This window comes from Physella acuta, unplaced genomic scaffold, assembly GCF_028476545.2.
Source record: "Physella acuta isolate Inbredline_101_S28 unplaced genomic scaffold, ASM2847654v3 ptg001582l, whole genome shotgun sequence".
NCBI lineage: Eukaryota > Metazoa > Mollusca > Gastropoda > Physidae > Physella > Physella acuta.
In genome coordinates this window covers 137032-164136 of record NW_026733096.1, presented here as the reverse complement: position 1 = coordinate 164136, position 27105 = coordinate 137032, and the positions used below count along the sequence as shown (strand labels likewise).

General features: G+C 33.0%; 1 protein-coding gene across 1 annotated transcript; it reads right to left on the bottom strand.

Annotated features, from left to right (window-relative positions):
- Positions 1–1088: 1088 nt before the first annotated feature.
- Positions 1089–27033, bottom strand: LOC131928996 (cholesterol transporter ABCA5). The gene is made up of 32 exons (XM_059285182.1): positions 26949–27033; positions 26223–26338; positions 25439–25668; positions 22091–22442; positions 21621–21771; positions 21324–21495; positions 21177–21235; positions 20585–20718; positions 20274–20426; positions 20003–20122; positions 19319–19457; positions 18043–18133; positions 17320–17459; positions 16821–16916; positions 16202–16383; positions 14885–15098; positions 14049–14185; positions 13589–13843; positions 12928–13059; positions 12029–12181; positions 10619–10756; positions 8251–8340; positions 7612–7818; positions 6307–6528; positions 4938–5110; positions 4585–4660; positions 4347–4441; positions 3893–4012; positions 3093–3232; positions 2549–2647; positions 2353–2408; positions 1089–1530 (listed from the first exon to the last, which is right to left on the bottom strand). Exons 1-32 carry the CDS (start codon positions 27031–27033, stop codon positions 1444–1446), a joined length of 4614 nt encoding a protein of 1537 aa, XP_059141165.1. The 3' UTR covers positions 1089–1443.
- Positions 27034–27105: the final 72 nt, after the last annotated feature.

Below are 27105 nucleotides of genomic sequence, written 5' to 3'. Positions count from 1 at the left end.
ATTTGCTTGGATGTGGGCTGTAGTTTTTTCTTTCTACTGATCAAACAAGAAAAACCAAATTTAAGTAGGCCTACATTTGAAATTCTTTTAATTTTTTATTCGAACAATACATTTAGAATCTAGATCTATGTGTAAACGTTTTTAATTTTCTCAAAGAAAAAAATACAACAAAAGCTTATAAACTTATTTCTACATAGCTTAATTTTTTTAAAATTATGCTTTTTAAACCAAATAAGGCACGACAGGCTGTAAATTTGCTGGATTAGGCAACCTTAGTTTGGAGGGGGGGGGTGCATATCCACCTCATTGTTAAAACTTTTTTTTTGTTGTTAATATTTTAAAAAGAGACAGCCAGTGTTTCTTCCAGACATTTTTTTCCGGGGAGGGGGGGGGGGGGCACTTGATATTTTCGGGGAGGGGGGAGGACATTTTCCGTGGGGACACACACACTGTTAAAAGTATGTTTTCTATATACATTCCATTTCGTTGGGGGGGGGGGGCGGTTTTTAGTAGAGTGAACATGGCAAACTTACGATGTACCAAACACAATCTGTTTTGTTACTGATTATGTATAAGTCTTCAGCAATACTCGAAGTGACTTGCGCTATAAAGGAAAATAACCGTTAGAAAGCACAACTTGTGACACAAAGGGTTGTCTAACTTACCCATGACTAACATCAGTTGCATTGATTTTTTTTTTTTTTTTCAAAAGTAGCAGACTGACCTGTTTTATATTTTAAAATAAACAGTTATACCTCTATATGGAGTCTTTACACAAGATGGGATTCACGCTGGGGATGAGATATTTGAGTGTTTATCTAGTTTGTGTGACCTCACCCATCTTTTAAAATGCAGAGAAAAAAGGTAACAAATACTAAGATGAAAAATAGTTTGACCAACTGAAAACAAATTTTAAGAAAATTTTAGTGACTTATAGATTTGCTGTAGAAATGTTTCAGTTCACTATCCAGTATCTAGTGATTATTTTCTATTATTTAATTGTAATACATCAACACTAGACTAGTGTTAAAATATATTGTGACACAACTCAAGAATAAAACAAAAAATTAAAACAAAATCATCTTGCACACTGAATTTATTTAAATGCAAAATAATTAAAGAATCATTTCACAATTTGAAACAAGTGTCTGTAACGATTGATACTCTCAAGTAAATAGTGTTGATACAGTCTGGTGTTGATACAACACAATGGCCTTGTTTTGATACAATCTGGTTTTGATACAATCTGGTGTTAATACAACACAATTGTCTAGTGTTGATACAATCTGGTGTTGTACAACACAATGAAGGAATGTTGATACAATCTGGTGTTGATACAATCTGGTGTTGGTACAGTTTGGTGTTGATACAACACCATGGTCTGATGTTGATAGAGCCACCAGGTGTTGACATATCACGACCAGTGGGACAAGACAAACCAGCTCACTTCTGTATAGACAAACGTTTGGGTCTATCACTGGCATTCACATCATCTTCAACCGTCTGAAGTTTGGCAAAATGTAGAAAAACCTGGAACAAAAAAAAATAGTATACATGTTACAAAATTGTGTCTTTTATTATATTACTGGATGCTTGGATAATAAGCAATATTGATCATGTTTGTCTAAAATAAATTAAAAATTATACATTCTTTAACAAGAAATTTAATTTTAATTTTAGATTAATATAAATTTGTTACAGTATTTTAACAATAAAACATCACATTTAACAATAAATATGTAAGCTTATAAATACATTTTTTTCAGAATAAATATACTTAATATATGAAATATATTGTGAAATAATGTATAAATTTTTTGTATGTGGGGCTATCCTTAGATTTATACCAGCTTGTGATCTAATTTATGTGATGCTATCCCTAGATTTATACCAGCTTGTGAAATAATGTATGTTGTGCTATCCCTAGATTTATACCAGCTTGTGAAATAATGTATGTGGGGCTATCCCTAGATTTATACCAGCTTGTGATCTAATTTATGTGATGCTATCCCTAGATTTATACCAGCTTGTGAAATAATGTATGTGGTGCTATCCCTGGATTTATACCAGCTTGTGATCTAATGTATGTGATGCTATACCTAGACTTATACCAGCTTGTGAAATAATGTATGTGATGCTATCCCTAGACTTATACCAGCTTGTGAAATAATGTATGTGATGCTATCCCTAGATTTATACCAGCTTGTGAAATAATGTATGTGATTTTTACCAGCTGACATCAACACACAATTACATCATCATAAACTGAATATTTTTAAATAAATGTAATACAACAATAAAAGAAAGAAATAAAGTGTGTGTGTGTGTGTGTGTGTGTGTGTGTGTGTGTACCTGCTCTAGTGTACTCTGGCTAAAATTGTATTCTTCAAGCCCATGGGTAGATCTACCTGTAACACAATAATTGTCTTATATTTTTACTGTTGTACCATTTTCTAACACTAAATTATCTTAACATTATGTTAATTCTTACTGTCATTAAACTTCATATTTAACTGAACAAACACATAATATAAAACAGTTATCTTACAACTTTCAAGATGACCAAATGTTTCGCCTAAATTTTTCACATCATCTTTGGGTATAGAATACTGGGCTCTTTCTTGAAACCTTTCAACATTTTCTAGACCTGAAAAACCCAACAACAAAAATTAATTAAACTCATGTTTAAATAATTCTTTTTAAAGCTTTTTGTTTCAATATAATAAAGCTTAATTTAATTTCAAATACATGATAGAAGGTAATAAGTTATAAAGTTTCTCTAGTTTTTTGGAAGGAATACTCATGTATAGATCATTAAATGTCTATAAATTTTTGTAAGCTTACATGCATCATATATTTATTTTATATATAGAGGGTGAGATAATGTGCTAGATTTTTTCATAATTTATTTAAGATAAAAATATTTATGTGTATCAAAATATCTTGTTTTTAAATAAATATGCCAATAAATATAATGAAGTAGCTATAAAAGCAGGATAAAATTGTACTAGTCTACACAAAAAAACAGGACCAAGTTCTAAAAATCTACAACAAATATCCAGTTACATGTACCAGTCTACAGCATCGTTCACCTGGAAATAAAGTTTTCAAGTGATTTTCAAGATCATCCATGCGTACTTCCATCTCTGATGAAACATTTCCTGCAAGTTTAACATCAAGATAATATCCACTGCCATATTTGTTCTTCAGGTGTTGGGTTGAACCCAGGCATCTTTTAGACGGAGAAATGCAATATTACATTTTACTTCAAGGGTGTGCTATGGCTTTTATTTCATAATGAGTATACTTAATCAACAGAGATGACATTTGTTCAATTCATTGAAACATTGTAGTCAAAAGCAATATGGTCAGGTGAAATATGTTATCTTCAGCTGGAGATGAAGATGGCAGGAAAGATGAAATTGAGAAGACAGCAACACTATCAGGAAAGCTGTGAGGGTTAGTTTGATCAGTTGTTTAAACCCCCCCCCCCCCCCCCAACATGCTGGCAATATTTACCTGGTGACTGGTCCAGTGTCTTATAAACTGACTTAACAGGTAAATATATTTCTCACACACAAGAGAGTATAGCTGACCCAAATTTCTCACACGTAAGAAACTAGCAGACCAAACAGGTAAATATATTTCTCACATACATCAGACTTTGTCTGACCTAACAGGTAAATATATTTCTCACATACATCAGACTTTGTCTGACCTAACAGGTAAATATATTTCTCACACACATCAGACTTTGTCTGACATAACAGGTAAATATATTTCTCACATACATCAGACTTTGTCTGACCTAACAGGTAAATATATATCTCACATACATCAGACTTTGTCTGACCTAACAGGTAAATATATTTCTCACATACATCAGACTTACTCAAGCTGACCGTTGACCATGATGCCCACACGTCCACACAGGGCATCAGCCTCTTCCATGTAATGTGTTGTCAGTATAGCTCCCCTGTTTGTGTTTTTAAAATCAGCACTGATTGTATTCCTGAAATAGATGATACAGTCAGGCCTCAAGTTCAACAGGACTTATTGGGTTATCACTACTAAAATACACAGTTACAACACATCAAAATACATTTCAGATTTTCATTATTGTTGAATATGGCAACCCACACAGTAACAGTTAATAATGTATTAAAATTATTTTTAAAGATTTCTAAAATAAAGCCAAGTTCTGATTGACAGCAGATTTTTTATTATTTAAGTTAAATATAAGTTCATAATATCCAATTTAAAAATAAAGTTAAACTTTAAAACCTAAAAATAAAAGTTGAACAATTGCTTAAAAACCCTCCTAATGAATCATGTAAAATGTTTACCACAAAAAACGTTTAGACTGAGGGTCCAGACCAGTAGATGGTTCATCCAATAAAACTAACTGGGGTGATCCAAGTATGCTTAGAAGGTAGCTCAACTAGAGGGGAAAATATTTTATTTAACATTTTATTACCATAATAGTGAGCAGATAACTGAATATAAAATGGTATCACAGATCTGTTCAGGTGTTTGTTTAAAATTAAATTAAATGCTCTAACTTCTACATAAAATAAATCTGACCTTTCTTTTGGTTCCTCCAGATAATGTTACTGTTTGTTTATTTTTATGTTCCTTTAAGTTCATTTTTTCTAGATAACTGGTCAATAAGATTTTTAAAAAGAAGACAAATTATAACTAATGATTAAAAAATGGTTAATAAAAACTAAGGGACAGGCATTTAAAGTACACATAACAAAAAGAAAAGATGGAAATAATAGTTGTATATTCTAACTAAAACACAACTAAATATACCAGTTGGTTATACAATTAAAAACAAGAAATACAACAAACTAGTTAGGCAATAAAAAAACAACTAATTAGATCCCAACTAAATACACACAACTAGCTACACAACAATTACAAACACAACTTACTAGTTCACAACTTTTCCAATATGTTTCGAGGAAACCCCTTTGACAGCTGCATAAAACTCTAAGTGCTCCTTAAGTGTGATAGTTTCCCACAATGCATCATGTTGTGGACAGTAGCCTAGACAAGCCATCACTGACAGCATGTGGGATCTTATGTTGTGGCCATTTACAATTACCTAAAAATATATTAGATACCATTTCTGATCTTATGTTGTGGCCATTAACAATTACCTAAAAATATATTAGATACCATTTTTGATCTTATGTTGTGGCCATTTACAATTACCTAAAAATATATTAGATACCATTTTTGATCTTATGTTGTGGCCATTAACAATTGCCTTAACTGAGATTGTCCTGTCCTTTTTTAAAATCTGTTGTACTGGGTACTTTATCAAACAACTTTATATTTAACCAAATGTAGTCTGGTCCTGTCCTTTTTTTTTTACAAGCTTTTATTTAACTCACTTCCTCTGTCGACAGTCTGTCTGTCTAGACGGAAACGCAGGAGTGAAAATTCGGACAGTTCTACTTGACCGATACGATTCACAGTTGGCACGTGGGTCAAGACATGAAGACAATGCAATCTGAATCTAAATTTGACTTAATTGGATGCCTAATTAATTTTTTATGAATTAATTAAAATTTGGACCGAATTAGTAGGCATGTCTAGCCAACCACACCACACGCGTCATCACCTTCAATAGCTGCGCCATCACGTAATGGCTGCGTTCAAAAACCATTGCGCGCCTACTGAACGTGATGTTCAGTAGGCGCGCAATGGTTTTTAGTCATGTAACTCTATTGTAAATAAAACATGTAAAGTACTGAAAAAAAATTCATAAAAAACGTTTTAATAACAAGCTTTTATGTAATGATGCACTAAAAAGTAGAAAATAAATTATAGACTACTATTTAAATAACTATAAAGAAAAGCGTGGGTGTCTTCCTTAACATTAGTAAAGGTATCCAATAGATACTAAAGTGACCCATGCTTTTCTTTATAGTTATTTAAATAGTAGTCTATAATTTATTTTCTACTTTTTAGTGCATCATTACATAAAAGCTTGTTATTAAAACGTTTTTTATGAATTTTTTTTTGTTGATCGCTAACTTTCCAAGATGTTACATTGGAGTTAAAAATAAAAGTTCAAAGTGTGACCAATCGGACCACACCATCCCTGCTTGCTAAAACCTAAAACTCATGACTTTCACATTAGCCAGCATGTACTCTACAACCAGACCACACCATCCCTGCTTGCTAAAACCTAAAACTCATGCTAAAACCCATGACTTTCACATTAGCCAGCATGTACTCAACAGTTAGACCACACCATCCCTGCTTGTTAAAAACATGTCCTTATCTTCTCACCTGGCCACAAGTTGGCTTTGTCTCTGCTATGATCATACTGAGAGCTGTAGTTTTCCCAGCTCCATTGGGTCCCAACAGACCCAGGACCTCACCTTCATCCACACCAATGCTCAAGTTACGTACTGCTGTTTTTGTTTTCATGGAGCCTGCATTGAACAGGTTTGTTTCGTTTGTTCTCTTGACATAATCTTTTCTTAGTTCATAGGTGTAGGCCACAGGTTGCTATTTTACAAACAATGCTTTATGATCACATTAATAAGTTAGTAAAATGAAACAAAAAGTCATTAGTAACAGTTTTTTCCAAAATACTTGTTCTTAGCAAGTGACTTTGCAAGTGGAAGGATGTTCTTTTATCAAATATATACTAAGCAAACAATACCGAGCTAGGGAATAAACATAAATTATAGAGATTGATAAACATTTTAAACCTTGCTGTAGTTTTGTAAATTGGCAAAATATAGCAAAAAAATGTGTATGATCAATAATTAAATAATTAGTAACTTAGACCAAAGAAACATTTTTCACTACAGTATTTATTTTAGTGTGGTGGTGAAACTTAGCGAAATCATTTAGGTTGGATCATTAGCTTGACATGAATGAGTGTGAGACCAGAAGATGAGGAAGTGTTCTAGTGGGAATAAGAATGCAATCAGTTCAATGGGATGGAAGGTTGGATTTCTAAACTTTTATCTGGCTTGGTTTCTTACCTACATGTAGTATCAGATTTTGTTTCATAGCTCCATGTTATGTGGTATCAGATTTTGTTTCTTAGCTCAATGTGATATTAGGTTTTGTTTCATAGTTCCATGTGGTATCAGATTTTATTTCTTAGCTCAATGTGATATTAGGTTTTGTTTCATAGTTCCATGTGGTATCAGATTTTATTTCTTAGCTCAATGTGATATTAGGTTTTGTTTCATAGTTCCATGTGGTATCAGGTTTAGTTTCTTAAATTGAGGTGATATCAAGTTTGGTTTCTTAGATCTATGTGATATCAAGTTTGCTTTCTTAGATTGATGTGATATCAAATTTGGTTTCTTAGATATGTGATATCAAGTTTGGTTTCTTAGATCGATGTGATATCAAGTTTGGTTTCTTAGATCTATGTGATATCAAGTTTGGTTTCTTAGATCGATGTGATATCAAGTTTGGTTTCTTAGATCTATGTGATATCAGATTAAGTTTCTAACCTCAAGTAGGCCTATGACAAATTATTGAGAGTAGGTAAAGAAGAACATAGTAACATTAAAAGATAAAGATCTAAAACAGTGATAATACTCAAGGAGGTAGCACAAAACATTGTACCTTGGGTGCATTTGCCTTTAAGCTTTCAATTCTCAGTCTCTCTGCTTTAACATCTTCATCCTCATCGCCAATGATATCCCTGTTCCTTAATGGAGTATAACTCACAGTACTAGAATAGCATGGAAAAGCTTCCTTGAAATCTCCTCCCATTTTTTTGACATCCAATACATGCAGCAGCCAAAACATCCAAATGAAATTAATCAAAGGCTGAAAGTAATCAAATATTTTAACTTTATCAAAAGTAATTAGAAATGTCTTAATTTTGTGTTAGCACACCAGGTGAAAGTAATCAAATATTTTAACATTATCAAAAGCACATAGAAATAACTAAGGAAAGAATTTGAGAAGGCAAAACAAAGACACACAATTAAATGATTCTAGTGAAAATGCAAAAAAAAATTTAGGGAAAGAAATACTGCTCCAGATGTTTGTGTGAATGATTATTTCCACAGTAATTGTAAACAAAAGGACATCTAGCTGTAATGGACCATTTTTACCCATCAACTCTTAGGCACTCTTTACTCAAGTCAGACACAAAATCGAACCCCACACTAAACTAATCTTAACTAGAACTTAGAAAATGTGTTTTACTAGTTTAGCTAAATTTGGTACAATAGAAACTCTGTATTTAAAGCTGACCATAATGATGGTTATGACAATGTGGTTTTCAAACTTGAAGTAATCACTTGTGGAAATCTCCTTTCGACTTAGTGTAGCTACCAAATATATCTGGAAAAAAAAACAAGATAAGTCAACACAACAATTATTGGTGGTATTTATGTACTTTCTGGTTTTTATGTTAAAATGTATTGAATTTCAAGTTTAAATATTGTGTTAGTCTTAAGGAAATATTCATTTCCTTACACAAAAATGTGTATTGTGCAGTATAGTTAGCAATGTAGCAAACAATGCAACAGTTTTTATTCAGCAGGTTATGTCTTCTTTAGGACTTGTTGGTCAATGGGAAATGTTGAAGTCAAGGGCCAGTTTGTCAACTTACCTGGTAGATTGTAACAGGTCAGTTTGTTAACTTACCTGGTAGATTGTAACAGGTCAGTTTGTTAACTTACCTGGTAGATTGTAACAGGTCAGTTTGTTAACTTACCTGGTAGATTGTAACAGGCCAGTCAGTTAACTTACCTGGTAGATTGTAACAGGCCAGTTTAACTTACCTGGTAGATTGTAACAGGTCAGTTTGTCAACTTACCTGGTAGATTGTAACAGGCCAGTTTGTCAACTTAACTGGTAGATTGTAACAGGTCAGTTAGTTAATAGATTTTAACAGGTCAGTTTGTCAACTTACCTGGTAGATTGTAACAGGCCAGTTTGTCAACTTACCTGGTAGATTGTAACAGGTCAGTTTGTTAACTTACCTGGTAGATTGTAACAGGTCAGTTTGTCAACTTACCTGGTAGATTGTAACAGGTCAGTTTGTTAACTTACCTGGTAGATTGTAACAGGCCAGTCAGTTAACTTACCTGGTAGATTGTAACAGGCCAGTTTAACTTACCTGGTAGATTGTAACAGGTCAGTTTGTCAACTTACCTGGTAGATTGTAACAGGCCAGTTTGTCAACTTAACTGGTAGATTGTAACAGGTCAGTTAGTTAATAGATTTTAACAGGTCAGTTTGTCAACTTACCTGGTAGATTGTAACAGGCCAGTTTGTCAACTTACCTGGTAGATTGTAACAGGTCAGTTTGTTAACTTACCTGGTAGATTGTAACAGGCCAGTTTGTTAACTTACCTGGTAGATTGTAACAGGTCAGTTTGTTAACTTACCTGGTAGATTGTAACAGGCCAGTTAGTTAATAGATTTTAACAGGTCAGTTTGTCAACTTACCTGGTAGATTGTAACAGGCCAGTTTGTCAACTTACCTGGTAGATTGTAACAGGTCAGTTTGTTAACTTACCTGGTAGATTGTAACAGGCCAGTTTGTTAACTTACCTGGTAGATTGTAACAGGTCAGTTTGTTAACTTACCTGGTAGATTGTAACAGGCCAGTTAGTTAATAGATTTTAACAGGTCAGTTTGTCAACTTACCTGGTAGATTGTAACAGGCCAGTTTGTCAACTTACCTGGTAGATTGTAACAGGTCAGTTTGTTAACTTACCTGGTAGATTGTAACAGGTCAGTTTGTTAACTTACCTGGTAGATTGTAACAGGTCAGTTTGTTAACTTACCTGGTAGATTGTAACAGGTCAGTTTGTTAACTTACCTGGTAGATTGTAACAGGCCAGTCAGTTAACTTACCTGGTAGATTGTAACAGGCCAGTTTAACTTACCTGGTAGATTGTAACAGGTCAGTTTGTCAACTTACCTGGTAGATTGTAACAGGCCAGTTTGTCAACTTAACTGGTAGATTGTAACAGGTCAGTTAGTTAATAGATTTTAACAGGTCAGTTTGTCAACTTACCTGGTAGATTGTAACAGGCCAGTTTGTCAACTTACCTGGTAGATTGTAACAGGTCAGTTTGTTAACTTACCTGGTAGATTGTAACAGGCCAGTTTGTTAACTTACCTGGTAGATTGTAACAGGTCAGTTTGTTAACTTACCTGGTAGATTGTAACAGGCCAGTTAGTTAATAGATTTTAACAGGTCAGTTTGTCAACTTACCTGGTAGATTGTAACAGGCCAGTTTGTCAACTTACCTGGTAGATTGTAACAGGTCAGTTTGTTAACTTACCTGGTAGATTGTAACAGGTCAGTTAGTTAATAGATTTTAACAGGTCAGTTTGTCAACTTACCTGGTAGATTGTAACAGGTCAGTTTGTTAACTTACCTGGTAGATTGTAACAGGCCAGTTTGTTAACTTACCTGGTAGATTGTAACAGGCCAGTTTGTTAACTTACCTGGCAGATTGTAACAGGTCAGTTAGTTAATAGATTTTAACAGGTCAGTTTGTCAACTTACCTGGTAGATTGTAACAGGTCAGTTTGTTAACTTACCTGGTAGATTGTAACAGGTCAGTTTGTTAACTTACCTGGTAGATTGTAGTTAACTCACCCGACTGATGTAGTAGATGCCCCCAAAGATGGTATACGGAGGATCAAAAATACAAAAGATGTAATGGATGACTGTGGCAGCTTCACTATGTGCTAACATATCAACAAGTGAGACTGTGAGGTAAGGCAACAAACAAACCTGCAACACAATTTTCACAATTTAGTTTTTCACCATAGTCTAATCTATAAAGCTCAAATGGACTTTGTCTATGTATGTATGTATGTTTGTGAAAGACTTGCATAAAATCAGAAACTCAACTTGAGACTTGATCACCATTGTGTAATATTTTTGAAGTGTTAATTTTTTTACTAAAATCTAAACTGATGATTAGAAAACTCTATATTGATCATGTTCAAACTAAATTTTCATTTTACAACTGATCATTTTAATTGACGTATTTCGCAAAGAACAAAATCAAACAAAATGAATTACCTTTCACAAAAATTCTTATTTTGTTTGAAAAAAATTATACAAATTACATGCCATTGTACCAATTACTTCCCTTGATAGATAACTTACAAAAAAAAACCCAATTACTTTTTCTTTGTTTTAATGTTGGAAAAAAAATTATTATCTAATTAGCATGGATTGATAAAGTGCAATGTGATAGGTGAAACACACATATTTTAAAAGCTACCTTTTATTTATTTTACATACTGAATATACTGTTTCTAATTATTATTTTTTATCAATAACAGAAGCCTTTTCTAAAATATCTTATGTTTACATTTATGTTTCTGATATTGTTTGTGTTTATGTTTGCGCTTTTGATTTTTTTTGGGTTTTGGGTTTTTGTTGTGGTTGGTTGTAGTAAGGGTTAAGATTAGAGTTAGCTTAGTGTTATGTGTTATTTTCTCAAACATCCATATTTGCATATAGACATTTAATTGGAAAAGTAAAATATTTCTTAAAACCCAGGCAATATGGGTATATGCTGCTTAATAAACACACGCGTCACAGTCCTTTACAGATAGGTTTTTCACAGAGGCAAGTGTAGGGTCTAGCCAGCTAGTAATTTATATAATAAACCTAAAACACAAAAACCTACAACACTATTTTATTCTCAACATAGAAACCTACAATTACACTATTTAACTTACAGCATAGAAACTTACAACCACACTGTTTTATTTAGGGCAAAGCAAAAGTAAGACAGATAATTGTCTATTGGTTTGTTTACATTAAATTTTATATTGTTCCATTACCTACACAGATAGATTTTCTCATACAAGTTGGTTAACTAAGACTAATTGCTGTTACTAAGTTTTTCTCTCAAATTTCAATAAGTGACGTTATTATACCTGGTTGCTGTCATATAAAAATAAGTTTCTGTCACTCAAATTCTTCAATAAAATTTTTTTCAGTGACATAATTAACACTAGTTGCAGCCATTAACGTTTCTAGACATACCATAGTTAAAATCTGTGAGAGGTATGCGTAGCATGATTCGGCTTTATCAAAGAGAAAGGAGAGCACAAGTGCCAGTAGAATGTTGGATGGTATGTTGGTGATAAATATCAGGACAAGTGCAGCTATTGCTCCCTCAGAATCCAAGCCAGGAATCTGGACACAGAGTGATAGAAAAAAAAACGTGTAGCATCTTTCTAATCCAATAACTGGTACACATACATTTACAGAAATAACTGATATATAGAATCCAAGTCAGGAATTTGTATACATATTGTACATTTATGGGGAAAAAACTTATCACAAGTAAAATATGCATATTTTTAATTACCTAAGTTTATGGAATCCACAAGTATCAAGAAGCAGAAGAGGTCACAAAAACACAGGATGCAGAGAATTTTAAAAAAAAACAATATTATTGGAAAGATTTGGGAAGATATGGAAAAAACAGCAAAGGAGAAAATCAGGGAAGGATGTTTTAAATGGCCTAAGCTTCACTAAGAAAAATAAATGGTGAAGAAGAGAAAGTCTCACAATTAATTTAAGATCGCATTTACTTAATGGGAATGTTAGAGTGTATAAATTCTAAACCAATGGCCAGATCAACTCTCAGAATTGAACTTGTAGTACATACCTCAGTCCATCCAGCTATGATAGGATTCAGACTAAAATCAAGGAAAGTAAAGACAGCTTGGCTTAGTGCTGACTATATTATTTCTTTATTTACTGACGTATAGAAACAGATGAACTCTACTTCACTTGCCCCATATATCAAAATTTGCAAGGAAACTTTTTTTTTTCATTTATCTCAAAAATACATTTACAGTATGAACTGGTTTAATAAAAATTGAGATGAAGACAGTTTAATTGATTAAAAATAAAATCAACAAACATAAACGTACCTGCATAGCTAACACAATGATGAGTACACTAACTGAAGGTATGAGGTAAATTAAAAAGTCCACCAGGTAAATGGTCCCCCAGTATTGGTTAAATGTTACCCCAGCTATGCGCAGCTGTCCTCTGAGCTTCAACTACAATAATTTGAAAAGGAAAACAGTTAAGAACAATTGCGAAATTAAAAGCCAAAATAATGAATCACATTGTTTTTAAATTTTGAACAACTTCACTAGCTCATGTATCAACAATTAAAAGATTAAATTTAAATTGTAATAGATCTAAATCAAAACATGGATATTTGTAAAGATTCTAACTAAACTACTTTATACATACATTTTTTTATATTCACTAAGTGACAAATATTGAATTTGGAACAATGGGTAGCTTAAATTTAATTTTTGAAATTGTTTCTATGTAAAACGTGAGTATTTATTAGACATTTTTATATACTATTTTTGAAGACTTATTTCATGTTCATAGCATATGGTTCAATATTCAAGCAGATCTTCTGATCTAGCAATATGAATAAATATTATGTATATACAAACACATAAACAAAGCTGAGTTTTAACAGTATATAGATATACAACTTACAGGTAAAGAATAACTTCCAGCTGATGCATAGATCTAGTAATGTTTCTATAACAGATGTGGCTGACTCACCTCTCTGTCCCTAACTACATCCCCAGCAAAACCTGGTAGCACAGTAACAAAAGCCAAGCCAACCATCAAGACAGAGGACATGGCCTTACTGCTGAACTTTATTGCAGCTGAAACCTCAGGCCAAGGGAAACTATTCCCTTCAATATATGTGGATATGTTGAACATTCTCAAAAGGCTGTGGGTGACAAAATTGATTGCAACAGGAATACTGTGTAGTGCTGTGTCATTGTAGATGATCACAAAGTTGGTCAAGGCCTGTGAAAAAATTAAAAGTAAAAAGTAAATACACATAAGTGAAAAAACAAACAGCATTATATATTTTAAATATGTTTTATTAAAATATGTATCAAAATTGTTGAACCCCTCAATATTAAGATGTCCAGTACTTTTTATGGGATATTGTGGGATATTAAATAATTTATACAGCATATTCATCCTAGACTATATGCAGAAGGAGTACCTTTTGTGTGAGAGAGTTAATCTGAAGACCCAAGAAATGTGGTGCCACAGCTGATGTATTTTTGGTCTTAGCTGGATAGCTGTCAACTGCTAGATATGATTTCCAATCATCTATCAAATACTTTGAGTTTGCTGAATCTAAGGAAAGATTGTGAAAATGCACCAAAAAAAAGGCATACAATTTATTTATTTCAGTGACAATGTAAAAAAATTTAGGGAAGGAAATATTACTTAACATACTAGTAAGCATTTTTTCAGTACCCTTCAATAATGAGGTGTATTAAGTACAACTCCCCATATGTCTACAAAAGACATCCACTATAAATGACAATTTTTACCTTGCACCGACAAATTCACTCAAGTCCAACACACAAAATCTAATCTTTCACTTAATTCAGCTTAATTTGAACAAGCTTATTACATAACATTTTTTGAGTTCCCCCCATCCTCATTAAACCAGTCTGGTCCATGGGGATGGATGAAATAGTGTGTATCTGTTTGGAAAATGAATGAATAGTGTGGTCAGCACTATTTTCAGTAACCTTTTATTTTCCAGAATTCATTCAGGTACACATAGGAGCAGAGTTGACTCATGGATGTCCTTTAGCCTCAAACTACAAACTGAACTCAAGACTAGCAAGATAGTAATATGCACCCTCCACCACTTCATCACTGGGTTCCATGACACATATAGTATAACTAATAACTTAAAAAGCACTGTAACAATTATTGTGATATAGGCATTAGAAAACACCAATTATTTTAATAATTTTAATTTTCATGTTTTTTATAGTACCATAGCAAACATTGTATATTAAAGATAAACATTTCACTTACCAACAGCATCATAAGCCAACAGCCCTGGAAGGTGAGTAGTGTCACCTAAAGAACTGGCATAGTGTGATGTGTTCAGTTGTAAAGGCGTGGGGTATTCTGTTGGGGTCACATTATCCACCTTTGCCAGGACCAAACCAATGACCACAAACAACACGGGTAATAATATTTGAAAGATGAGAGAAATCAAGCAGCGTATGACTAAAAGTAAGCAAATCTGTGGACCAAAAATTTTTTATTTTTACAGTGGATCAAATAAAATTATAGTAGACTAAATCAATGTTAATTACATCACACCAAATTGATGTCAATTACTTTAGACCAAATCAATGTTTATTTCACTATTACTAAACTATTAACCCAAAGTCTGAAAAATATGGAAACAAAAGCAATTTTTATTAATGAGTGCTAGTGATTAATTCTTTTATACAGAAATACTGTTATTTCTTATACAAGTTGTATTGTTAATTTCTTGTATAATAATCATATAAAAGTTGTTGGAGGGAGATTAAAATGAACTAACTTTTAATTTTTAAATGTTACTAAGAACTTCTGAGTTTTATGATTTTAATTCATGTGTAGCTAGGTCTTTTAAAAATAAGAAAATTGGTTTTTGTTATGTATGATAGTTGGTATAAATAGCTAGACCAAGGAAACATTTTATAAATGTATTTATGGTATCTATATTTGGACAAGTATTTCAATTTATTGAAAATAATGATAAAAAAAACTTTTAAAAATCAACTTACAGAAAAAATTATTCAAGCTTAAACCCCTATTTTTTTAATTTAAATTATGAATAAAAAGAATCAAAACCAGTATCTGATGCATAAAATATTGTTTTTTGCATTCAGGCCACACCCTATGTCCTGTGTATGGCCTTCTTTAAGATGATCATAGGCACCATAGTGCTCACGTGGGTTCCTGAGGCACTCTGAGTCACTCAAACGTCACGCCCTGACCTATGCAGGACGCCCAATTAACAAATCCTAAGTGCTAAAATAACTGCTCAGAAATTCAGGGTGATAACTTCATTTGACTTTTATTTTTATTTATAGATAACAATCACACCCTAATGGGGCACCAGCTCTAAGAAAGTATTTTTTTCCCCACAGAAACCTTTTCAGGAGTATTCTCTTTAGCACCCCAAAGTTTCATGGTTATCCAGATGCATAAAGACACGGGGACAAACACTTTTATACTTACAGATATTTATATTTAAAACATAATGAGTGTATTAGTACCTTCATAAATGCCATGAATCTTTGCAAAGATGAACTAGCACATTGCTCAGTTGGTTTGAAGATTTGGAATCCTTACCTTCAACATTGCTTTGAATCTTTGAAAAGATAAACTAGCGCCCTTTACAGTTGGTTTAAAAATTTCTAAGTCAATATTGTCTGGGCTCTGTATGTTAACTTCTGTGGCATCTTCAGCCAGGTTGTAGCTGAGATTCACTTGGGCCATATCATATTCATTTGGCTCCATAAATTCATCTGTCTCTGCAACATTAGCAAATGTATATTAGAGCTGAATGATTTTGTAATACTTTTTCTAAAAGCAGCAGAAGACTGAGTATGATTGCATGATGAAAAAAATTAACTGTGATGCCTCAATGACACCCCCCCCCCCCTGTTCTGGGATGATTGACTGACTGAAGACACATTTTCAATCAATTTTGTTCAATCAGGATATTGATTTATTGAGGCAACCATTAATTTGCACCAAATTTCTAAAGAGAGGATAGAAGCATTTCTGTAAACCTCGCACATTAAGGACAGCTGCTGAAATAGATCAATATGCTTCTGTCTGTATGTGTCCAGATTAAGTAGAATTAATTGTAATCACGATATGTTGTAATTCATAACAGAAAATGTTTAGGGTCATACAGTTACTGGTTACTTTAGGTCAAACGTGTCTAAAATAGCAGGAAATTTACCCAGGTTTAAGAAGACCTCTTCTAATGTTGTCATGGAGACCCCGTAGCCTTCAATGCCCAAGTTCAAAGCATTTCTGTCAATTACATCAAACATGGCTGAAAGAAAAAGGTTGGTGCAAAGATTTAGAAATGGTAAAATAATGACACAATAATTTTTTTATTTCACTTAAGAAAAGTTAAGTGATAACTATTATTTGATGTTGGTTTTTGCCAGAAAATATTTTTTAAAATTGGACACAAAAAATTAAATCATCTTAATTCATATACTCAAGATGGAACTGTATCTTGGGTTCAGTGAAATATGAAAACATTAAGCAGTGTTAGGGAGTGAATCTATTACTCTACCTAAAACCAACAATCGACAATTTAGGTAATTAATCATAGCCTGTGAGGCTTATAGCAATAGATAAAATATCAAACTCACTTCTATTAAGCATATAGCCCAATATTTGAACAGTGAAAGACACAGACAATTTTTGAGATTGCTAATAAATCTTACTTGAAAAATTAGGTACATCATTAAGTGACATAGTGTAAGCGATTTCTTTCCCATGAGTTCTTTGGTGTTTTGTGCTGGGTATTACAGAAGTCAGCATTGATGTAACTTCATCAACCTGACATCCAGGGGCTGTAACCATCCTAAACAGAAAATCAAGTTTTCATAACAATGAAAATCTCTATTCATTCATGAACAAGAATCTTATACATAAGTTCTAATAATTAATATTAAAATTACTATTTTTAATGCTTAAACAGGTTGGCGTGGTCGAGTTGGTAATGCTCATGGCTGATAAACCGAAGTCTCGAGTTCGAACCCGTGTGCAGATGAGGCTCGTTAGCTGGCAACAGCCACTCTTCTAGGAGAGACAACGCCAAAATCTAACACTGCTGCCTTGTTTGTTTTTGGTTGGACAAAGGCTATGGAAACAAGCCCAAAAAGAAAAACAGGCTGAAATCGGAGTCAATGGCCTTTATTACGAATAACCAGTTGACACGTATACTTAATTGTGTTTGAGGGGATCTTTTCCAATACTAAAATTAAGAACGAAGAAGAAGAAAGCTTAAAGAAAACAGTTAAGATTATTTTTTGAAGAACTGGACTAGACTTTAAAAATAGAATTTCAGAAAAATATTCTTATTTAATGCTAATAGTATTAGGGATGCAAAATTTAAAGAGCAGAAATTAAAGTTGCAAGAGAAAAAACATGACAGGGATACTTACGTGAGATGGTAGCCTATACCGAATTTTTTCTTTAAGAACATGGAGGATCCACAGCAGCGTAGTTTTCCATTGCGGATAAAAGCTTTCCTGTCTACAGAGATGATCAATTTAATTTGTACATAAAAAAGAAAGGCTGACGTAATATTTTATCCTCACTTTCCGATCTGCTGATTAAATAATGTAAAATAAACGCACACTGTGTCATTTGAGGGGTTCTAAATGTGTTACTAAAAATTATAGTTAGAAGTGTAACTTGACTGATGTATTACCAATCATGCAATTTTAGACGCAAGACTTTCTTTTCTAAAACTGAGTTACAAAGAAGGCACTGTATTTCTTGGATCATTGTTCTTGGGGCGTGGGTTTGTCCACACAACTGCCCAGACACCTCAGGGCATACAGTATGAAAACCTTGAGTGTATGTTAATCACCTTCTGTTAAAGTGATGTAGAACACACCTTGGCAACTGCCCAGGTGTCAGTGGCGTCACTGGGTGCTATTAGGAGCCACAGGTTGAATGTTGTGTGTTACTGTGTCACTTTTGTAGGGTGCTCTTTAAACTAATGTAGGCGCAATAGTGCTCACATGGAGTGCTTCAGGTCACCTGACCTCCGGGGCGCAGGCCTACAAGCCTAATTCAATTTTGTTAATGATTATATCATCTTATCATATCAGTGGAGTATATGTTTTTTTAAAAAGTGCCAAACCACCCCAGGATGCTCATAATTACCAGTGTGTCACACTCTTTAAGAACGTAGGCGCCACAGTACTCAAGAGGGAGCCCAGAGAGTCAAATCTCCAATGATGTTGGTGGACGCGCTCAAATCAATTTAGTCAAAGAATAATGTAGCTCATTGTGTCAGTAGAGAATAGCCTATTTAAATTTTTTGTTTTGCAGAAACCTTCCAGGGAGTACTCTCAATAACATCCAAAAGTAAATGGTGTAGTAATGCATTAGGGATACATACACACACACACACATTCAATTTTATAAATAGATAGGTCTACAAGATGACATCATCTAAACAAAATTTGATAAAATTTTTTTTAGGTAAAATGATCTCTACACTTAAAGGGATAATCAGTTATAAATTAATATAAACAAATTTTAACAACAAGCTATTTTTTAAATTTCTCATGATGATCAATTTATTAAGATGTTATAATAATTAGTTTGCTACTGTTTCATTAACTAAGCAATATTTTCATTAAAATATTTAGCAACTTGTATGATCTTATTTACAATCAGCTCACAACACTTGGACTAAGAGTTTACCTGATAAGATGTCTGCCTCATCCATAAAGTGGGTGGTCAGAAGAATAACTCTGCCTTCTTTTTTCTTTTTTAAAAGAGACCAAAGGTGTCTACGAGAGAAGGGATCCATGCCCGCTGTTGGTTCATCCAGGAAGATCAACTTTAAAAAGAAATATTCCACTTATTTTTTTATCTACATTATTCTGATTATTTGACTTTTTTATGACCTAGTGCCCAATATGACAATGACAAATATATACAATTCAGCATTATTTTAACCAGATATTTTTTCTTATTTGTAACATGTATATAAATAAACAATTAAGCATTAAAAATAAGTATAATATGATAGAAGCTGATTAAATGATTGTGTTAAAACACATGCCTATTAGATTTAATTATCCTAATTAAAGTGTTAAATTGTACGACTCAAGGATTAAACTTTGTTGGATCTAATGATTTAATTGAGACAACATCAAAATAGTGTCTGAATGACATATTTATATTTTCTTTTGTATTTATGAATTAAACATTTAATTATTTCAAGTAATGTAACTATCAATAAATATGGTTTCTTACTATACTTACAAAAATACATTTTTATGATATGAAAATTAGTGAAAAAATAAAAACACTTTTCAGTGTTCAAAATGACAAGCTTTTTGTTATTTTTATCAAATTTTTAAAAAAGAATACAAGTCTCACTTTTGGATCCCCAATCAATGCAATAGCAACTGAGAGTTTCCTCTTTTGGCCTCCACTGAGATTTTGAGCAAATGTGTGAGTCTGGTCAGACAAATCTACTTCCTTCAAAGCTGACTCAATCTACAAGAAAAAACATTTTAAAATTACATGTTAATGTTAAATTGATGCTAGATGATGTAAAAAGGAGTGACATACTATTTTGGAAATTTAAAAAAAAAACTATGAAAAGATTAATGTAGTAGTTCAGTAGCTTTAAAGTTAAAACACTTACTCGCATGTTGATTAGATGTTCAGGAACTCCTTTGATGTTGGCAAACATCTTTAAATGTTCAGCACATGACAAATCATCATAAAGAATGTTATGTTGAGGGCATATGCCACAAAGATTTCTTATATACTCTAGTTGTTTATTGTCTGTAATTTTCTGGAAATAAAGTAATGCAACAAATCCTTTAATTTACTTAATTTTGAAAACACATTACTCTATTATTTAAACTTAAAATGTTAGATGAGCTGATTCTTTAGATTGAAAAAAAAAGGAAACGTTTTTCAACATTTAGTGTAATGAAAATGTTTTTTTACCAAGCCCATTATTGTTGCAGTTCCTGATGTAGGAGGCACTACTCCTGTCAACATGTTAATAAGGGTAGATTTTCCTGCTCCATTATGGCCCAAGAGACAAGTAATTTGACTTTCATATATGTCTAAAGTAAAATCTAAAAGAAAAGGCAATTTTTTTAGGAAAATATGCTTTTCCTTACCATCAAAAGAAAGAAATAATCAAATAACCTTGTTTCGTAGTTTAATTATAAAATATATGCGTATAGTGAAAACATGAACAACTGAATATTATGTATAAAAAATATTCATTGTTATATCAAGTTTCAATACTAAATAAATAAAATGAACAACACTTCAATATTTACAATAAATTAATTCGTATTTATTTTAGTTTTCTAATCATACAGATTACATTTATATTAGACATAGGCTATAATAGATACAGGTTATATTTTTAAAAAATAATGTTACTTAATAAAGATAATAAAATCTAGTACCCTTTAAATATAAGTGTGTAGAGTGTCATTAATAAAGAGAAAAATAATGAGATCTTTTTTCACAACTCACTCCTTCTACACACCCCATAGTTTACAATTTTAAATCAACAACTTACCATTTACAGCCTTCATTGTCTTTTTGTTCTGCACAAAGGATTTGGTCAAGGAAGAAATTCTGAAAAGGAAAAATAGTAGGCTTATACATTTTAACAAAGCAAATAATTTAAACAAAAAAGCAATGCCATGAGTAAATGCTGGATCACCTTAAGCCAACTTTCACTTCCATCTCTTTAGAAACAGGTTCCACATCTGAATTCTCCAATCTGTTCTCTGACGCACTTATACGCCTGAGTGACTCTTGTCGATTAATTGAAGATGAGCACCAGTAGGAAGCCTTGAGGAAGTAAAAAGGCGAGTATCTGACTCCATATTCACCTGGAATAGAAAAAAGGTACTTATTACCTTGTTAGACCTCATGATAAATAGAGAAACCTTTATTTCTAAACAAAACTGTATTTAAACTTCCTCTAACAAATGAAGTAAAGAAATAAATTATTTGCCTGGAATAACGTTGTCAAAATAAACTGTTAACAATGAGTAAAGAATGGTGTCCACGATGAGCATCAAGATAGGGGCATAGAGAGGAAATTTTCCAAAAGTTAAAGAGTCATCAAAACCAAATCCATTGTATTGAATGTCCAGGAAAATTCCCTAAATCAAACAGAACAATACTATTTAAAAACATATGAGATAATATGCACTGTTATGCTAATCAAAGTAATGGAATGTAGCACCAATTAAGAAAGGCAGCTTTACGAAAATAAAATATCCTTTCAACAGATAAACATTCTAAAGCAAAGTATTAAAAACAAAATGGTAATGTCATAACGATTAACACTATCCAAAATACATTTTCTATGTATTCAGAAATGTGAATAGCTAAGATTATACATGTAGCCCAATTTTTAATTATGAATTTTTTTTTATCATGTCAACAGCAATGATATAATAAAAATGAGCCGATGCTTACCTTATCTATAACGGAAGAAAATGCCAAGGGAGACAACAAGCACATCAGCCATTCAACCCCAGGTGACAGCTTAGAATCATAGCTACTGGGATCTCTAGTTTGGCTGACAACCAAGTGTAAACAGCTGATGATGACAGTGGAGAAACCAGTCACAACCCCGGCCACTTTGGACTTCTTAAAAAATGGGGTCAACATGAACGCCAGGGCAATAGAAGAGCACCCATACAAGATGAAGATCAGGTACAGAAGTAACATGTTGCTCCTTTGAAAGAACTTTGAGACGACTATGAAAGCAATCATCAGCCCAGAAGCTAGGATGACCATGACCAGGTATATCAGAGCCCAGGATAACCTAAAAGATAAATTTCACTCATTAGTTTTATGAAAGATAATGCTTACAAAAAAAAGATTACCTTTTTGAACAACATGGTCCATTGGGTTGATGATTGTAGAATTCATCTGTTTTTTTACCACTGCATTTGAAAGGATAGTGAGGTCGACACTATGCCCATCCGCCATTACTTTCTCCTACAAACTGAGTCAGAGATCTGAATTCAATAGTTTTAGTTTCGTAGCCTTGCACTCTAATACACAACTTGCTGGCCCATAATGCTTACACAGTTTAAGGGCATGGGCGGGTGATGAGTACCAACTTCCTTATTTCCGAGTTTAAAGATGTAATACTTGGCTAATAGTTATAACTCAAAGAGTTAAGCATAAAAATATTTTTTTTTAATTTTTTAAATCTTCCGTTGCCATGGTGACGGCGGCCATATTGGATTTTATTGAAGATTTTAAAATGGAAATAACTCAAAAATGGTTTGTACAAATTTCATGAAAACGTAATATAGTCTGCAGACACATGTGTTTAAGACTTCTGATAGATTACATTTTCAAAAAAGAAAATAGTTTTTTTTTACTTTTTTTTTTTCAAACATCACTGTAAAAATTTCATTATTTCGTCCAATTTTTTCACTATTTCAACAACAAAATTTTTTTTTTTACAAAAATTCCAAAAGTGTTCTATCAGTTTTATTTGAACATATATAAAGAGTAACTGGAGCAAATTTAGTTCAGTTCTGATAATTATTAACAAAGTTATTTCAACAATTGTACAAAAAAACATCAAACTGAGAAAAACGCAAAAAACTAACAAAAAGTTGCAAAAAATGAAAATTTATCGCTGTATGTCACTAAAATCGACCACATTTATAGCCTGAAGTATGGTGCTGCTGAATATATTCCTTCTGAGCTTGTTCAGCTGTTAGTTGTTTTTTCTGGCGCTGTTTGTTTTACCTAGAGCTGTAGTAAAGCAGTTGTCATGGCGTCTTTTTTGGCGTCCTTCACTGGGTCTTCAACTATGGTTTCCTTCTTTTGACAGCAATGCCATAGCATGCCTGGGCCCAAAATTGAATTATGCTATCGCAGAAACAGCAGTATATTTTGCATGGTCTCATGTCTAAAGCCAATTATGATAAGACGATGTCTTTGTTTATTGTGAAACGCCTTGTTCTGGATTCTTTTGCAGTTGTATACTTACGGTTTACAACATTTTTATTGCTGCCACACCATGCTTGAAGCAAACCCATTACACTTTTTTCATCAATAGTAGCCACTACATCACAGTGGGCGAGGAAATATATTGATAACATCAAGAAGCAAATCACAGTCGACAATAATTCTGCATGGCTGTGGTTTACAATTAGCACTACCAGTACTAGATGTAACAGTGCTTTCTTCTGTCTGTAAAAACTGTGTCTTACATTGCCGCAGTTTCTTAGTAAATGTGCATATTACATCTGCACCAGTGCTTGTCTGAATAGTGCTAGATTGAGTAGAGGTAGCTGCAATCAGTTGCATTCGGACGTGCCCTAGCTTTAGTAAATTAGTTAGATGTGTGTATCTATTTTTAGCGAGTGTTTTGTTCTACCCATTATCGAAAGAGAAACAAATTAAATCGTCTCTCTGCTTATGATAATTCACACAAACTAGTCTAAACTGTTAATAGTATATTTAATTGAAATAATTATGTTAAAATAATGTAAGTATTTCACAGAAGCTTAGAGAAACAAAACTAGATCAAACTTAGCAACGCGCTGAAACTAAGGGAATGTTTACTTCCGAAGCGAAACGACCAATCGCTAACTAGCTTCCGCAGTTGTATGCCAATGAAAAAATTGAGGTCAAAAATTTGCATACCGGAAAAACCCGACTAAGTAAAATAAACAACTTTATGATGTAGAAAAATAATCACATTAAAATAGGTATTTTGATTGGTCATTTAATTTTAGAACAAATAAAGAAAGGAGGTCACGGCCTTTCCATTGATATGAAACACATTAGGTTTCCGCGAAGCCTAATAGTACTTTTCTAGGTCGAAAAATGGCTATTTTTACCAAAAAATTAAACAAAAGACCCTGTACATACTACATTGAACCCAGTTTTTCATAAATAAATACTGTTTTTAGGGTCATAACAATGTCATTTTTAGATTCAACGATGGTTATTCTGTATAGATCAAGTAAAAATGGGAAATCGATGATTTAGTGGATTTATGACGAAAAGTACACCCGCCCATGTCCTTAAAAAAAAACAGCATAAATTAACTATACCCATCAGAGTCAGTGATCAGGTAGACACAGAGACATTTGGACCTTAAGCATAAATAAAGCAGGAGGGATCTCCTTTAAACTTTCTCAAATATTCTTATATAACACTACATGGGATGGCAACTCTGGATATAACCCTGCATTAAATCAATTTTTACATACTTGAACTTCTCAAAACAGAAGAGAACCTCATAGAAAAAATAATTGTGCACCAAATGAATATCAAACAATGCGTGTATAATGGTGCGGAACATTAGTACTTTATAAATTCATTTGCGTTTTTTGAGAAATCAGAAATAGTGTTAAGTACTACTTCCAGTCACCGGAAATTTCTCAAAATTCGCAAGAGGGCAGAGAATTAGATCTACTTGTATGTAAAATTTGGTCTATCTATCAAAAAACCGAAAGTAGAATGAGTTCCACTTCCACTTAACAGAAATCGCTGAAAAGTTGATACAGAATGATAATACTTATATATGAAATTTCATCAACCTAGCTGTAACTGTACTCTATTGTGTTCACAGACACACACAGACAAGATTGCAAAGTTAAGTTTTTCAGACTCAGGAAGTTCTAAAACATCAAGATGTTAAAATCTCAATTTCAATTTTTTTCACAATAACAATATTTCTTCTATACTCTGTATACAAGGAAGTAAAAATGATTTAAGAGATTTACATTAACAAATGCATGCTCTACCATTCAATCACACAGCACCATAAGAGTAACAGGAACTCACCAAAATACTGAAGTTCTCAAGCCCATCATTAGCATTCCTTCTTTGATTTTCTTTTCCTTCTCTGCCACAATATTTACAGCCAGAAAATTGGCTAGTATAGAGAAGGAGAAAACAAAGTAGATGGAGGATAAGGTTTGGATGTAACTCGTGTCTGGGTTAAATCTGTCCTTGTCCATTAGTTGAAGTTGAATTACTCGTGATTTAAAATCAAAGGATGTAAGGCCTGCATTCTGGAAACAAAAAAAAAAAACAGCACACATTTAAGCACTTTAGACTAATTTGATACATTATAACCACTTATTACAACCCATGTGCACCTTAGGTTACTATCACTGCTGTTTAAATTTTTAAAAAGTTTCATGTGATGATTTAGGATGACCAGAAAGGCATAAAATATATTAAACTTTTACAGTTGTATTGTTTCCTAAAGCCTAATTAGTTCAGGCTAAAGTCTGCAAGATGTCCCAAAGTCCCACAGCTCTGATGGGTGGTACGTCACTCAAATTAGGAAAGTAAAAGTGGTTGGGCATAGTGCTGACCACACTATCCCTGAGGTCAAAGAAACAGATAAACTCTTCATCATGCTCCCTAAAGACTGCAAGGTCCAAAAGGTAACAAAACTTAAGATATTCTACAATGAAACAGTCCAATTAAACACTTTAGTTTTTAGTCTCTTTAATATAATTAGCTCACACAGTTGTCAGTTTTCAATATCTTTTGTCCAGTCAAAGCTTCAACAAATCTTCAAAAACACCTCAACAAATTTAATGCCTGTTTGACTTGCCTTCATTAAAACATTTTCTATGGCCACTTGCAACATTACAAATCCTGTGGCTAGATAGTTGTTAACAGCACAGTTAGAACTTACATCTGTACCAGTTTTAGAATTGCGACAGGAATCTAGTTAAAAACATTTTAACTTTCAGAACCAGATGCTTGATTTAATTGTTTTTATTTACAAACTACGAAAAACTCATTAAAAGCTCAAGTATTAGCCTATTTTATTTAATACTATAATTAAGAAGTTGCCAATAAAATTAAAGTGTTCTCAAGTTAAATATTTACAATTTTAAGGCAAGTCAAAGTTGTTTTTAAACTATTAAAATAGTTAATTTAAAAATTAGTCTGGGTGTGGTAGGATGAGCAGGTGTGGTTGGATGATAGGGCATACGACTTCTGACCTGAAAGTAACAAGTTTGAATTCTGTGTTCTTGTCAAAAGAACTTCCCTGAATCCACCCTACTCTGATGGGTACCTGACTCATGTTAGGGAAAGTAAAGGTGGCTAGGCATATTGCTGACCATAATATCCCTTCATATGCCTAGGTCACAGAAACAGGTGAACTATAATTCTTCTGCCCCATTAACTGTCAGGTTCAAATTTTACTTCCAAGGGGTGCTTTATTTTATTGGGCAATGTTTATAATATAGGTGAGTAAACTAGACGAAAGCAAAACACTCTTTTCTAGTAGGAGAAATATTTTACAAGGAAATGTACAAAATTCTTTTACCTCCTTTAAACTGGTAGATGTCTTTGGTACCAGGGATATCATGCCCAGTCAGCACACATATATTGGCCCAATATTGGCTAAACATTGGCTACCAATATTGGCTACATCTTGGTGCAACATTGGCTTAACCTTGGCCAAACATTGGTAGTGAAACTCG

Excerpts from the sequence above, each read along its gene's own strand:
- LOC131928996 (XM_059285182.1), bottom strand. The coding sequence starts at position 27,033 with ATGTTTAGCCAATATTGGGCCAATATATGTGTGCTGACTGGGCATGAT. Across the intron at positions 4,013-4,346 it reads CAGTCTAAACGTTTTTTGTG|GAATACAATCAGTGCTGATT; the intron begins GTAAACATTTTA and ends CATCTATTTCAG. Across the intron at positions 2,409-2,548 it reads ATTTGGTCATCTTGAAAGTT|GTAGATCTACCCATGGGCTT; the intron begins GTAAGATAACTG and ends ATTGTGTTACAG.